Source organism: Neophocaena asiaeorientalis, unplaced genomic scaffold (assembly GCF_003031525.2).
Source record: "Neophocaena asiaeorientalis asiaeorientalis breed wild unplaced genomic scaffold, Neophocaena_asiaeorientalis_V1.1 scaffold591, whole genome shotgun sequence".
NCBI lineage: Eukaryota > Metazoa > Chordata > Mammalia > Artiodactyla > Phocoenidae > Neophocaena > Neophocaena asiaeorientalis.
This window is the reverse complement of record NW_020173494.1, coordinates 1,684,195-1,698,282: the sequence shown is the minus strand read 5'-3', so window position 1 is coordinate 1,698,282 and position 14,088 is coordinate 1,684,195. Positions and strand designations below refer to the sequence as shown.

The following is a 14,088-nucleotide window of genomic DNA, read 5'->3' as shown; positions in this document are numbered from 1 at the left end:
AAGGCAATATAACACCTAGCCAGACAGCAGTTTCAAGAGGTCTTTTAACATCACAAGTACAGTTTCAAGGCGTTTACATCCAACCACGGGGTCCCTTATTTACAAAAAAAAAATTAAGCTGAAGTGGAAAGTACCCCTATATTCCTAATATATCTTTTATGCTTTGGGGGAAAAAAAAATACAAAATTTACTCATAATCCCCAAACCCATCCCTCTCTGCACACACAAGAAGGAAGCACTGAATTTAGGTTCCTAGATTCCAAATCCAGGCTCGGCCTCGTAGTAACTACGGAATCTTGTGTAGTTACCGGGCCTACACCTTAGTTTTGCCACCCACAAAATGGAGATAATAGTACTTACCTCTTATGCTGGGTGAGGATTAAATGAATCCTTGCAGAGTGTGGCTCAGTGCCTGGGTCACAGTAGGCGCTCAAATGCCTCTGCTACAGTAACGTTGCAGGTTTCTCACTTTCTCCTATATTCACTTAGTATTTTATCCGAGAAGCTGCGCTAAGCACCGGGACCTCCAGGTTAAAACCTATTTCCTGCTCTTCAGCAGGTCACTGCCTGCTCAAACACTCTCACACGGGCTACAGCAGGTGGGAGTGATACCTATTTATCTAGGTAACTTTTTGCTAAAAATATTTTTACTGTTCACAAGCTGAGTTTTTACCCAAGCCACGGGAACTAGCGTCTGCAAACGCCTAGCAACTTTTTGAACCCGCAAACGAGCGAGATACGCGCTTGCGCAGGCGTCTTTGGTGTGTTGTCGCGAGAGGCTCTAGTCCCGCCTCTTCCGGCAGACTCGGGCACCGATTGGCCCGCCTGGCCGGTATAAGCGGCTGCGCGAAGGCGGGTACTTCCTTTTCCTCAGCTTCCGCTAAGGTGCTCGGTCCTTCCGAGGAAGCTAAGGCCGCGTTGGGGTGAGGCCCTCACTTCATCCGGCGACTAGCACCGCGCCCGGCAGACCCTGCCTAGCGCTCGCCCGCACCATGGCCTCCGTCTCGGAGCTCGCCTGCATCTACTCGGCCCTCATCCTACACGACGATGAGGTGACGGTCACGGTGAGTGCGGGCGTGGGCCGGTGGCGGGCTGCAGGTTACCCGCCCTCGCAGGCGTCCGGGGCGGACTCTTCTGGCCGGAACCGCGGCCATCGACACCCCGACGGAGGGGGACGGGCGGGACAGGCGCCCATCGGGTGGTCCCATGTGCGGGCGCCCTGGGGCCTCGGCCACGTGCCCGCCCCGGAGGGAGTGGCTTTTACTTGGCGGCGGCGCGCTCCGGTTTTGACAATCTCTATTTAGAGTAATTTGTGCAACACGTGGGGCAGCTTCATCCGCAGCTAGAAAATGCTCCAGGACGCTTTATACCTCCATTTGGTGTGATTTCCTTTCGCGTTCTTGAGAAGACCCCCTGGGGCCTGGCTGCGTGGTGTAGAGGCTCTGCTCCACCTCTGGCCTTGCCTCACAGCTTAAAATAGCAGCGTGACTTGGGCAGGTCCCAGCCTGTGAAGTGGCAGCGATGAACTCGAGGCCGTGCAAAGTACCTGGCACACAAGAGCAGAGGCTTTTTTTTTTTTTTGTCTTTAGAGTGGAAGAAAGAGTCGTCTTAAATTGGCATGCATGCGATGCCGGTAGAATATTTGAACTGGGTAAACGTAGTTTGGTACCCACGTTAAGAGTGATTTGCTTTCAATTTGCAGTATTTCGGAGACATTTACGAAAACTAAACTTTGCTGTATGATGGATTGCCGTTTTTATTTGTTTTAGGAGGATAAGATCAATGCCCTCATTAAAGCAGCCGGTGTAAATGTTGAGCCTTTCTGGCCAGGCTTGTTTGCAAAGGTAAGGTGATGGTGGCAGTGATTTGGAGAAGTAAAGTTTGGAAGACCGTTAAGTCAGGTGCTTACGCTAAACTCCAGAAGTGCCAGAATTCCACTGGACTTGTCCAAGTATGAGCAATGATTTCCTCACATTTCTATCTCTGGGAGCGAATAAAGGTTTTGCTTTGTCATGTCTTTGTCTTTTTCTCTTGGCCTCAGACTCTGCTGTCTCTTTCCTTCTGTTCTAAAATCATGAGGAAAATATATTAACCAGGTCATTCCTTCATAAAAGGGTCACCCAGGAGGTAATACCGCCTGTGCTGTTTCAAGCAAATCCTGCCAGCATAGTGATGGCCTTTTATTGACCACTTATTTTGTGTTGGAATATAAAAGACTAATGAAAACCGGATTCCTACCCAAGGAACTTAGCACTGGCTACCTTGTGTAGGTTACTTAATCTCTGGGAAGTGAAACTGATAGCCTCTAACTATTCACCCTGTGTCCTTCAACCCCGAGACTTGAAAGATTGGACACATTGTTCCTAAATCATCTTCAGTGAATTCCCTTGGGGAAAGTCCTAGAAGTACACAGTAGTATAAACAATTGAATTCACTCTAAGGAGGAGGCATGAACTGTGGAAAGCATCCTGGTTTGAGTGTTTAAGGAAGCTTGAAATTTCTCCTAGCAAGTTAAGCCAGCATTTTGGAGGACAGGACTGAGCATTTACCTGTATATGCGTATGTATTGCAGGCTTTGGCCAATGTCAACATCGGGAGCCTCATCTGCAATGTGGGGGCAGGTGGACCTGCCCCAGCAGCTGGTGCTGCACCGGCAGGAGGTCCTGCCCCCTCCACCACTGCTGCCCCAGGTAGGAAACTTGGTGTTGGAGCGTGGAGATCAGAAGTATTATAGGCAAAATTGTTCTTCATTTGCTAAGAGTAGATGATGTATAGAAATCTTAAAACCAGAGGTATAGTTTGATGAGGGAAATCTAGGGTATTTTTGACCACGAAAGTTGAAGGGCCTGGAGCTCTTTGGAGTTTTAGAGAGGTAACTATTTTCTGTTTTGTTTTTAGCTGAGGAGAAGAAAGTGGAAGCAAAGAAAGAAGAATCTGAAGAGTCTGATGATGACATGGGCTTTGGTCTTTTTGACTAAACCTCTTTAGTAGCACGTTCAATAAAAAGCTGAGTTCTTTGCTGCTGTTCGTCTTACTGATAGTTCTGGGGGTGTGTTGTGTAAAGATGAACTTTGGCTTTCAGTGGTGTCTTCCTGAAAGAAGCAGCTGGGTGCAGCATTGAGAACTGCATGGAGACGCAGGAGGAGAAAGGTTCAGAGCAGACACCTTGTCCGGACTACCCGCATGACTTCATGATTACAGGCTCTGTCCTCTAGACCTGAATAAGAGTCCCTGTTGGGGGTGATCCAGGCGTCAGATTTTTGAAAACCTAACATGAAGTAGCTTTGGGGGAAGAGGTGATTGAATGGTGGTATGAAGTGGAAATTGGTTTGCTTTTCAAAATGCCAGGGCCACCTTAGAACTTGGATTTATATAACATGATTCTTGTGTATTCAGAGCATGTTAGGTGCCAGGCACTTGGGACATCTGCAATTAATAGATGGGGCCATGGGATTGAGGAGTTGAGCAGGACTTTCTGGCCCCGACTGCCCTCACTCCAGCGTACAGGACCATTTGTACATGTTACTATAGCCATTTGGGCAAGCGGCTGGTGTATCTTGTAAAATTGGACATCAAGATACATCTCTGGTAACGTTTAAAGCAGTGCTGAAAAATAAAACTCTCAAAGGTCCATCAAATAAGTGGCCGTCAGTTATCAGCGGTGGAAACTACAGATATGGAGGAATTCTTAACAGGGTGAGATTTAAAAGCAAGTCTTAGTAAATAACATATATATAGCACATTACCCTTTTTGTAAAGCTCAAATTTTTAAAGAGATAAAGGCACTCATATCTGATAAAAAAGATAAGGTAGGGTAAATTAGGGCCTGAGGTGGCTGGGTACAATGAGAGAACATAGATGTCATTGTTCAGATTTAGACATGGAAAAGGGCATCGTGGAGCACTAAGGAATGTGTCATAAAACAAAGATGATCTACATCCGCGTGGTAAGTGCCTACTTCTCCTCACTTTCCTCATCCATAGCTCACCTAAATGAAGGTCAGCACTGCTAATCTCAAGCGTCGTTCTGTACAACAATCCCATGCTGGTAAGACCCCATGTCAGGTAGGTAAGTAGAAGCTCAGAGGTTTTCATGCCTTTGGTTACAAAGTAGTAAGTGCCTGGAAGGATTAAAGCCAGGCAATGACTGCAAAGCCTACTTTAACTGCCTCTCCCCATGCTCCTGCCCCTTAGCTTTCTCCTCTGTAGTGATGAGTACATCCTCTAGAGTTCTGAGTTATGGGGTTCCTTGCATTTAGCATTCAAGGAGGGAACACCCACGTTTAATTTAGCTGAAATATTTTTTGGATGGGTTAAAGAGAATACAAGATAAAGGAAAGCACAGCATCTAAAACAGCTGAAAATCAGTGGTAAATTGGGATATTATAAATTTAAGTTAGCCAAACCAAACAATAGAATCGCAAATGTTCATGCTATTAAGACTCTTGTTAACATGGCCTAATGGATGGCCCAGCTTTTTCAAAGAAACCTTTAATATAGCAAAAACCTAATAGAGCTAGAAAACCTTTCCAAAGAATGATCTGATAATCAAATTAGGGGACCCACATCCACATATAGGAATGCCAGTGTTTCATTCATTTGATATAAGTAATAAAGCCTGTCCAGTTCCACCCACCTTTCAGTTCTCTGAGCCTTGATTTCCGCTTTGCAAAATGGAAATCCTATCTACTTCATGTTAGAGAATGAACGCAGTAATGCTTGCTGGCATGCAAATGTTCTTTTCCTTCTGCATAAGGCACAAGGAGCACAGCTGGCGTCCCTGGTTTCCAGAATCCCAGGTGCGACCTTGTGCTTCCCAAGCCCGCTCCCTGCCGATCCTGCCCAATCATGGTTTGTTTACTATGACACTTGAGGGCTGCGTACCTGCTTCGTTTCTTATAACTAGTTTCACACTTCTGATGTTCACCAAGCATACTTGTTACTTTTTAAACAGTTTCTTGTTCTTAAAATTCTATTCACATCTCCTGTGGCTACTGTAAGCATACCTAGGTCCATGGCCAGCTCACTCACCCCTCTAATAATCCTCATGTTCTGAAGACTCTTGGGAACAGACATGTTCGTTGACAAACCACCTAAGAAAACAACTTTTTAAAAAGTTCGCAGCGGCTTCCCTGGTGGTGCAGTGGTTAAGGATCTGCCTACCAAGGCAGGGGACACGGGTTCGAGCCCTGGCCCAGGAAGATCTCACGTCACGGAGCCATTAAAGCCCCTGTGCCACAACTACTGAGCCTGTGCTCTAGAGCCTGCGAGTCACAACTACTGAGCCCGTGTGTTGCAACTACTGAAGTCCTCGTGCCTAGAGCCCGTGCTCTGCAGCAAGAGAGGCCACGGCAATGAGAAGCCTGTGCTCGGCGCAACTAGAGAAAAGCCCGCGCATAGCAACAAAGACCCAACGCAGCCAAAAATAAATACAAATTTAAAAAAAATTTTTAAAAGTCCACAGAATATGTTGGACAATGGGATAGGTTTAAAAAAAATCCAAAGTGCCTATCAACTGTTTAATTCTTTCTTTTTTTTGTTCTTCTCGGCTAAAAATGGTAAGGAGAGGGCTTCCCTGGTGGCCCCGTGGTTGAGAGTCCGCCTGCCAATGCAGGGGACATGGGTTCGTGCCCCAACCCGGGAAGATCCCACATGCCACGGAGCGGCTAGGCCCGTGAGCCATGGCCGCGGAGCCTGAGTGTCCAGAGCCTGCCCCGCAACGGGAGAAGCCACAACAGTGAGAGGCCTGCGTACCGCAAAAAAAAAAAAAAAAAAAAAAAAAAATGGTAAGGAGAGATCCATACGTGAAATGTGAAGTTTTAAAACCACCTTTTGGAAAAGAAAACCAATTGAAAGAATTCAAAATACTTATGCAACAAAACAACTTGGTATATTGCTACAACTTCAAATAAAATGTGTCAGATCCTTTCTCTCCCATAATTTGAAGGAGCATATACAGTAAAATTGTGAGGGAACAAGGTGACCAGGTTATTATTGATTTGGTTGGGTAGCACTTTATAATTTAGAAATAACTTTCACACATTCTCCCATTCTGAGCTTTACATGTCAGGATAACTTAATTAGCCCTGTTTATATATCAAGACCCCATTGGAGAGTTTGAGAGCCCTGTCAAGTTCACACAGCTAGTGCAGGGCCTGCCACCTCAGTTGTCTCAAGTCAGAATTTCTTCTACCAGACCTGGTGTCCCCTCCATACACGTGCTACGTACGGTACAGTGACCAGCTCTTGATTTTTTTCTGTCACTTTGCAAGCCACTTCTCTCTCATCTCCTTACCTTTTGCAATCAAGCCCGGACACTTAAGCTTGATATAGACGGGCTGCTTTTAAGAGAAGACTGACGTTTTTAGCTCTGAAATAGCCAGGAGATGCCCCTCAGAGTCAGAACACAGACACCACAGAACATGCATCATGGAACCTGGACTGTTCAGGTCAGATTCAGCAATCTTATGGAACACTAATGTCAGGACACAGGCTCAGGGGCCATCACATAGTTTCACAGGATTTCTCAAAATAGTTATGAGCTTCCAAAGAATCCTCCAAGTTCTACTCAATTTAACTCACTGAAACTTCCACTCCTCTTACTTGTATACCTTGAGGGTTATTAAGACGTCCAATTAAGGTAAGAAACGTCTTTCACCTTCCAGATCTTTGCACTTGCTATATCCCCCATCTCCCTGGGTCATCTACTACCTACCCCAGTTAATTCTACTCCTGGCCTCAGGAAGCCCACCCCAGGCTATGTTAAATCTCTGCTCTAAGTTCCCTATATACCACTTCTTAAAAGTAAATGTGTAATTGTGCATTTTTGACAGTTTCTTCAGTATCTTCCTGCCTCCATGAAGTGAGTTCAGGGATCAGGTCTGTGTTGCTCACCTGTATCCCCAGTACTTATCACAACGCCTGGCTTATTGTTGGCATTACTATAGGAGTTGGCCAACTCCTCTCCTATCACTATATTGTTGGCCAAACCCTCTCCTATCACACGGAAGGTAATCAGTGCCCAGACAAAAGGAAGACCTTGCTCAGCAGCAGTGACTGGCCAAGCCAGAAGTGGAACCCAAGTCTCTGGACTAGCGAATGCCCTTTCCACTGCAGCCGGCCTGCCCCCTACCACAAGCCTCGTTCAGTCAATTCACACTTCGTACACAACCTGGAAGCTGCGTACTAATTCACACTTAGTTCACACCTTCCAGGTTGCCAGGTACAGATGTAGGTGTTCAGGCCCTGAGATGGGAACCCACGGACCCACATGAGGACTGAAGGCGCCAGACGCTGGTACCAGGTCTGGCTTTACACATTCCATAATCCTAAATCCGCAAGACCCAGGTCCGCGGACTCAAACGAGAGCGTCCCGGCACTCCCGCAGGTGATGCCAGAGCCGCGCCTTATTGATGAGTGTGGAATTCTCAGCAGGTGGGACAGCAATAGCAAGGAGTGGCGCCCCGCAGCCTGCAAACTTCCTTCTGGACACTGTGACCTGTCACGTCCCCCATCACGTCTACATCGCCTAGCATGAGGGGAGAATATGCAGGAAAACTTGGAGACCGAGACCAGGCGACCGGGTGAAGTGTTCTCAGCTCTCCTCAGCCGTACATTCCAGAAAAATCACGCTCCTCAACTGGCACTAATGCCTGGGCTTCAGACACCCGCGCTCAAGTTCTTATAGTGCGCCTCTCGCCAATCAACGTCCGCGCTGGGAGGAAGGGGCGGGACGGGAGGCAGGGTTAGAAGCCGAGTGTGGCCAAAGGAAGCAAACTCAATTGCACTGAGGCTTATTGACCGCTAGGGGCGCGCGCGCCTCGGGGCTTTTGCGCGTGCCCGTTACCATCTCATCTATCCAGCTAGTAAAAGTTTTTAGTGATTCTCTTTTTTTTTTTTATTGCGGTATGTGGGCCTCTCACTGCTGTGGCCTCTCCCGCTGTGGAGCACAGGCTCCGGACGCGCAGGCTCAGCGGCCATGGCTCACGGGCCCAGCCGCTCCGCGGCATGTGGGATCTTCCCGGACCGGGGCACGAACCCGCGTTCCCTGCATCGGCAGGCGGACTCCCAACCACTGTGCCACCAGGGAAGCCCTAATAAAAGTTTTAAAGTCTGGTTTGGCGGCGGCATCGCAGTCACGGGCGCCAGTGAGTGGATCAAGGCAACTGATCTGTTGTGAAACCTCTAGGTCAGGAGATTCCTGCTCTATCATAAACCAACAGGAATGGGATGGGGCATATTTGTAAATTGGGAATAATGAGCCCATTCCTGCCATAAGGCTGTTTTTTTGAGGGGTGTGGAGCAACGATAGATTTCGGCGTTTGGACATTACTAATTACTATCACGGAGTTAGCTCCCTGTTCTTTTATTTTGGGGGCAGTGGATCCTGCCTGTTCCCAGCATCTTGGTTTCCAGAAAGCGGTTTTTTGCCCAGAGAAAGAAGCGGGAAGATTTGTTCTCCTTTTGACTGCTTATCATTAGCTGAGTCATGTGGGAAGCTGTTAAACAAAACGAAACAAAACAAAATACCCGAATGAAACAAACAACAACTAAATAGCTTCCTGGGCCCCTCCACAGGTCGAAGAACCAGGACCTCCCGGAAGGCGGCAGGGAGTCTGCATTTTAACTAGCTCTCCTGAGGAATTTGATGACTAGGGTTGGGAACTCCTGGTTTAGGGCAAACCCAGCTCCCTCACGCAGTGCCTGCCATGTAGGTGGTGAATAATAAGCATTGTTTGAAAGAATGTCTGTGTACACCTGAAACTAACCCAACATTGTAAATCAACTATAAAATAAAAATTAAAAACAAAACAAAAAGAACGACAATTAATAACTGTCTTCCGATACTGAAGGAAGATTTAACAGTTGAATTATAAACCATGTTGTCAACACTTGGAAGATGGACCATTGCTTTGAGTGAAAATGACTACAACTTTTTCGCGCAGGCTCAGTGGCCATGGCTCACGGGCCCAGCCGCTCTGCGGCCTGTGGGACCTTCCCGGACCGGGGCACGAACCCGTGTCCCCTGCATCGGCAGGCGGACTCTCAACCACTGTGCCACCAGGGAGGCCCCACTACAACTTTTTAAGGAGTGTAATTGGTTTCCATCTCTCAGAATTTAAAGTGCCCTTACCTTCCACTCAGGAATTTCACTTATAAGAATCCATCTAAAAATATATGTACAATTTCACTGAAGCATTATTTGTAAGAGGGGGAAAAAAAAAGTGCATGAGAAGAGGCTTTCATGTAGCCATTAACAGGAGTGCTGCTATTGAAAGATATCCGTGACACCTTGTTAAGGGAAAAAGGCAAATTACAGAGTATTATACATAATATGACCCCAAAAGATTCACGTGCATATGTTTATATGTGTAAATAAAATTTCTGGAAGGATTCAAAAGTAACAACAGTGATTACCTCTGAAAGGAGAGATTGGACAGGGCAGGAGAGAGATTTTTTTTCCATTTCAGTTCATCCTTTTCCTATTACTTGCATTTAAAAATATCATGACCATGCATTACTTTTAATAGCTCTTAAGTCCGGTTTAGTAATGGCAATGTGGTCTCTGACGCTGGTGAATGGATTAAAGCAACTAATCTGTTGTGAAACCTCTATGTCAGGAGCGTCCAGCACTTTCATTAGCCAGCAGGAATGGGATAGGACATATTTGGACATGGGGAGTAATGACCCTGTTCTTGCTGTAGGGCTGTTTGAGGGTTGGGGAGCAACAGTGAACGTTATTATTAATTTTTCAAAAATTGGAGGGGCTTTCATATGAAAGAGAAACTCACTTTATTCCAAGGAGCTATGTAGGGAAGAACTCTGACCAATTTTGAAAGCATTTTAGCTCAAAATAGGGAAAAACTTTGCTGGGCATTAGGCAGAGGCTGGGATAAATGAGACAATGTTTGTTTAGGTAATGAGTGTGGACTAGATATGTCTTCCACCGGTGAGATCCCATCAGTCTTTTGGGATAGAGGGTTAAGGGCTCTGATGTCAGACTACCTGGGTTGACTCAAATCCCACTCTGCCACTAAATAAGGCTGTGTGAACTTAGGAGAACTGTCTAACCTCTCCGTGCCTCCGTTTCTTCATATGCATGGTGGGGTTAATGATGAGACCTACCTCACAGAGTTCTTGTAGGATTCAATGAGATGGCATATGTAAAACACTTAGCACAGTTCCTGTTCAAAAAATGTTAGCATTTCTTTGCTATCTCATATGATGGATTGACATTTAAAAAATTAAAAAGAGCATCAGAGAAAAAATGCCTACTATTGGAGCAGCTGTTTTATTTTTACACCCTTTAAATTTCCATGGAAACAGCCACATACTGGATTTTCAGGATTAATGGAATTAGTAGATTGGTAGAATTGCATTCATGCTGGATGGCCTTGCTTACAAATGGAATGTTTGAAAGTTTCTTTCTTCCAGATGCTTGCTCAGTGCTGCCCCCGCGTGGTGAGGTAGGGCAGGTAGGGGTGCGGGCTGTCCGCCCAGGGGTGAGTAAGGCAGTCCACACATTTGAAAGTAAAGGCATGTTTGTGTGCCCACCAGTGACCCAGTCATGAAGAAACCAAGTGCATTTTCACGTGGTCTTGCTTCCTGTGTAATTTACTTAAGCATATTAAGAGGAAAAGTCAAATGTGCTAAGTTCATTTCTTGTCTAAGTACAAGGGAGAACTTTACCGAGCTGCTGTGCAAGCTGCTGTACCCTTGGCTTTCCTCCAAGGTTGCTGGAAGAAACGGCCACATGAAAACCACTTCTGCTTTTTCCATAAAACTTATGGAGGCTGTTGTGTTGTTACTGTCTCCTAAATAAGGTCTTGTGTGAAAAATTCTTTTAAATTTAGAACCAGAAGGGGCTTCCCTGGTGGCGCAGTGGTTAAGCATCCGCCTGCCAATTCAGGGACACGGGTTCGAGCCCTGGTCCGGGAAGATCCCACATGCTGCAGAGCAACTAACCCCGTGTGTCACAACTACTGAGACTGCACTCTAGAGCCCACAAGCCACAACTGCTGAGCCCGTGTGCCACAACTACTGAGCCCGCGTGCCACAACTACTGAAGCCCATGTGCCTAGAGCCTGTACTCCGCAACAAGAGAAGCCAACGCAATGCGAAGCCTGCACACTGCAACGAAGAGTAGTTCCTGCTCACTGCAACTAGAGAAAGCCCACACGCAGCAACGAAGACCCAACACACAGCCAAAAATAAATAAATTTATTAAAAAAGAAAAAAAAATTAAGACCAGAAGAAAGTTTGTATCCTCCAGGGAATTGGTAGCCAGGCCTCCTTTATAATAACAAGAGCTCTGTGACTTATCACGCTTGCTTCTCTGCCTGAGAAACAGCACCAGGCTTAATGCCCAAGCTCAGCTATTAAACTGACCTAAATGGATAATGGATTTGCTTCCTCATCCTTTTCTTGGTACTGATTTAAAAAAAAATTTTTTTTTTTCTTTTTTTGTCGCTCTTGTAATGACTTCACGGCATACTTGTACTTTGATCTATGCTCTCATACCCTTTCAAGAAAGAGGAAAGGAATCCATAAATTAAACAAAGTGTGGAATGTTTCAAGTTGGTTGCTCTGTGTGTGTGTGTGTGCGCGCGTGTGTGTGAAAAGTTATTTGAGATGATTTTAAGTCAGTGGTTGCACTTGGGTTTTTGAGACTAACAAGTTTACAGGTCAAAGATTTCAGACCCACACGTTTTTTTACTTGGGAAAATGAGAAGCTCATGTAAACAGGGCCGTCAAGGAAGTTATGGTGTGGGCAAAGGACCAGAAGCTATTAAGGTCTGTTTCCTTAGCCACTACCACTAAGGGCAATATTGAATCAGCATTAATATTTGCAGACAGAAAGTTGGCCACCTATTTGGACGAAAAATATTTTCTCACCTCTGTCTTCATTAGGGCTTCACTTCCTTGAAGTGGTCTTTAAGTATAAAAATTGTCCTGGGAAGGTTAAGACATAAGTTCCTTGACCCCTCCGAGCAAATGAGATGGACTCCCAGATTCTCCTTTCTGAGGGTCCTTTCAGAGTCTGGTTCTGCTTCAGCTGGCTGTGTGACAATCAATAAGTCCCATGACCTCTCTGGTCCCCACACCCCACACCCCTCCCGGCATGAAGGGCTTGCAAGGAAGCTTCTGCCTCATGCAAGGCCAATGCCAGCTCCCTCCCAGGGCCCCGCGAAGCAGCCGGTGCCAGCGGAGTCGCCTTCCAGCCCTCAGGCGCACCACAGCTCCTGGCTCTGTTTACTCTCAAGTAAAGCCTTCCTTCTGTTTACTCAGCAAAGATTCTTTTAAGACAGGCTAAGCACACGGTTTACTCTGCTAAGAAGCCTTGCCATTTACTGTGAGGACCTGTGTTGACTTATTCTCGAGTCTCCGTTGACATTCACTGGGAAACGTTAACGCAAACACAAGGAGACATCCTGGGAGCTCCAGGCCTGACAAAGTGCTCTGGAAAGGGCCATCCTTTCTGTTTTGGTTAGAACCACCTCGATAGTTAAAAATAACAGTCATGTACCGCACGACGAGATTCTAATGATCTCCTTTTCGGTTTTAGATTCGGTTTCTGAACACTTAGGCTAAAGGGCTCTGGAAAGCTTGCAGCATTAATTCTGGACGAGACCGTGTCTGTGCCAACCTCCTTCCGGGCACAGCTGCGAAGAACCTGGGCTGGGGGATCAAGTACAGCTCGGCCTCTAGGTGGCCCTGTGATTTTGAGACAGTTGTTTACTCTCTCTAGCTCTTGGCTTTCTCATTCACAAGGTGAGGGGAAGTGGTTTCCTCGCTCATCTCCCCAGCTAGACTGGGCCGGGGCCTGAACACTGATCCTAAGAGCGCTCAAAAATGTTTGTTGAATAAATGGATGAATAAGACACGCCTTGCTCTTGTGCCCGAATCCTCCCCAAAGACCGGCTTGGCCTTGAGTCATCATCTGACAAGATCTGCTAATGGGGTCATTGCAGACAACCACAAACCCCCAACGTCTGAATCATCCGTTGTGGCTGCCAAGGGCTTTCACTTGCCTCCGTCCCCATCTCCTCCCGGCTCCCCATCCAAGCTGATGCTTGTAAAGGAGACACCTTTGCAGGTGAGGGGACTGTGTATTTGGTTTGTCTTTGTTGCCTGGAAACTGTTGACATCCCGAGACATTCTGTTGCCTTCACTGGCTCATGAAAAATTGATGACTTTTTTCTCTGTCAACAAACTCGCAGCCTGTTCACCTGGGCTGGGAATGAGTGGGAAGCTTGTTGCTTGCTCTGCAGCTGTTTGCTTTCTTTCAAGCTGTTGGGTTACTTTTCTTAGAGGTGGCGGTGGGGACCAGAGACAGTGGGGCCGGTTGAGTGCGGCTGTGTGCAGGTAGCCGATGCTAACGTAGAGAGGGCTGGTTTTATTTCCCTCAAGTGCTCCTTCAGTTCCACCAAGCACCTTCCCCAGCTGATCAGAAGCATCCCTCCCCTCCAAGGCATCCCCTGGGTGTACCCTGCCCAGAGGCCTTCTCTGGCCTTTCCGGCCCTGGATCCTCCTTGCCCCCTAGGGGCAGCCTGCAATGCACAACTACGGTCCATTATTCCTTCTGCTTGGTCTGGTTTCTCCTCTTGGCGATGGAACAGCCTTGTCGACCCATCCCTAAGGGAAGGCAGTTGATCTTCCCGGACAAGCACAGCATATTAGACTTAGGAAGGATCTCAGAGAGCATCTGTGGAAGAGGAAGCTAAGAGTGGCAAGGTGATGTGACCATCCAATTTTGGACTTAAGCTCAGGGTGTCTATCACCCGTGACCTACAGCAGGTTAAGACCCCCCACCCCTACCTCTCAGCTTGTCAGGGGAAGGATCTGCCTTCCCATAGGCCTCCTTGGCTCTGACAACGTCAGCTTTCCTGCTCATGTCTCTCACAGATGGAGAGCGCAGAACCCAGGATCTTGCTTCTGACTGCTGTCCTTGGGGCCCTGCCCCTGGGGATTTCTCAGGCTTATGCTATCCCTCTGCTCCAGCTGCAAGTCCAGGGATGCATCCCGGGTCAGCATCAGGACCCAAGTCTGAGGATGGCACAGAGTCCCTGTCTCTACTGAGCAGTGCCCT

The 14,088-nt window shown here is 47.0% G+C and overlaps 1 protein-coding gene and 1 long non-coding RNA gene across 2 annotated transcripts in view; one reads left to right on the top strand and one right to left on the bottom strand.

Moving 5' to 3' along the window:
• Positions 1 to 718, bottom strand: part of LOC112401343 (uncharacterized) — a 32,074-nt gene extending 31,356 nt beyond the window's left edge. Inside the window, exon 1 of the long non-coding RNA XR_003003566.1 lies at positions 361 to 718. This is a non-coding gene — a long non-coding RNA (uncharacterized LOC112401343). The remainder of the gene's footprint in view (positions 1 to 360) is intronic.
• A 147-nt stretch (positions 719 to 865) lies between these two features.
• Positions 866 to 3,024, top strand: RPLP1 (ribosomal protein lateral stalk subunit P1). Its single transcript, XM_024747544.1, has 4 exons — positions 866 to 1,064; positions 1,770 to 1,844; positions 2,573 to 2,690; positions 2,899 to 3,024. Exons 1-4 carry the CDS (start codon positions 993 to 995, stop codon positions 2,976 to 2,978), a joined length of 345 nt encoding a protein of 114 aa, XP_024603312.1. The 5' UTR covers positions 866 to 992; the 3' UTR covers positions 2,979 to 3,024.
• The last annotated feature ends 11,064 nt before the right edge of the window (positions 3,025 to 14,088 follow it).

Excerpts from the sequence above, each read along its gene's own strand:
- RPLP1 (XM_024747544.1), top strand. The coding sequence starts at position 993 with ATGGCCTCCGTCTCGGAGCTCGCCTGCATCTACTCGGCCCTCATCCTA. Across the intron at positions 1,065-1,769 it reads ACGATGAGGTGACGGTCACG|GAGGATAAGATCAATGCCCT; the intron begins GTGAGTGCGGGC and ends TATTTGTTTTAG. Across the intron at positions 2,691-2,898 it reads CTCCACCACTGCTGCCCCAG|CTGAGGAGAAGAAAGTGGAA; the intron begins GTAGGAAACTTG and ends TTTTGTTTTTAG.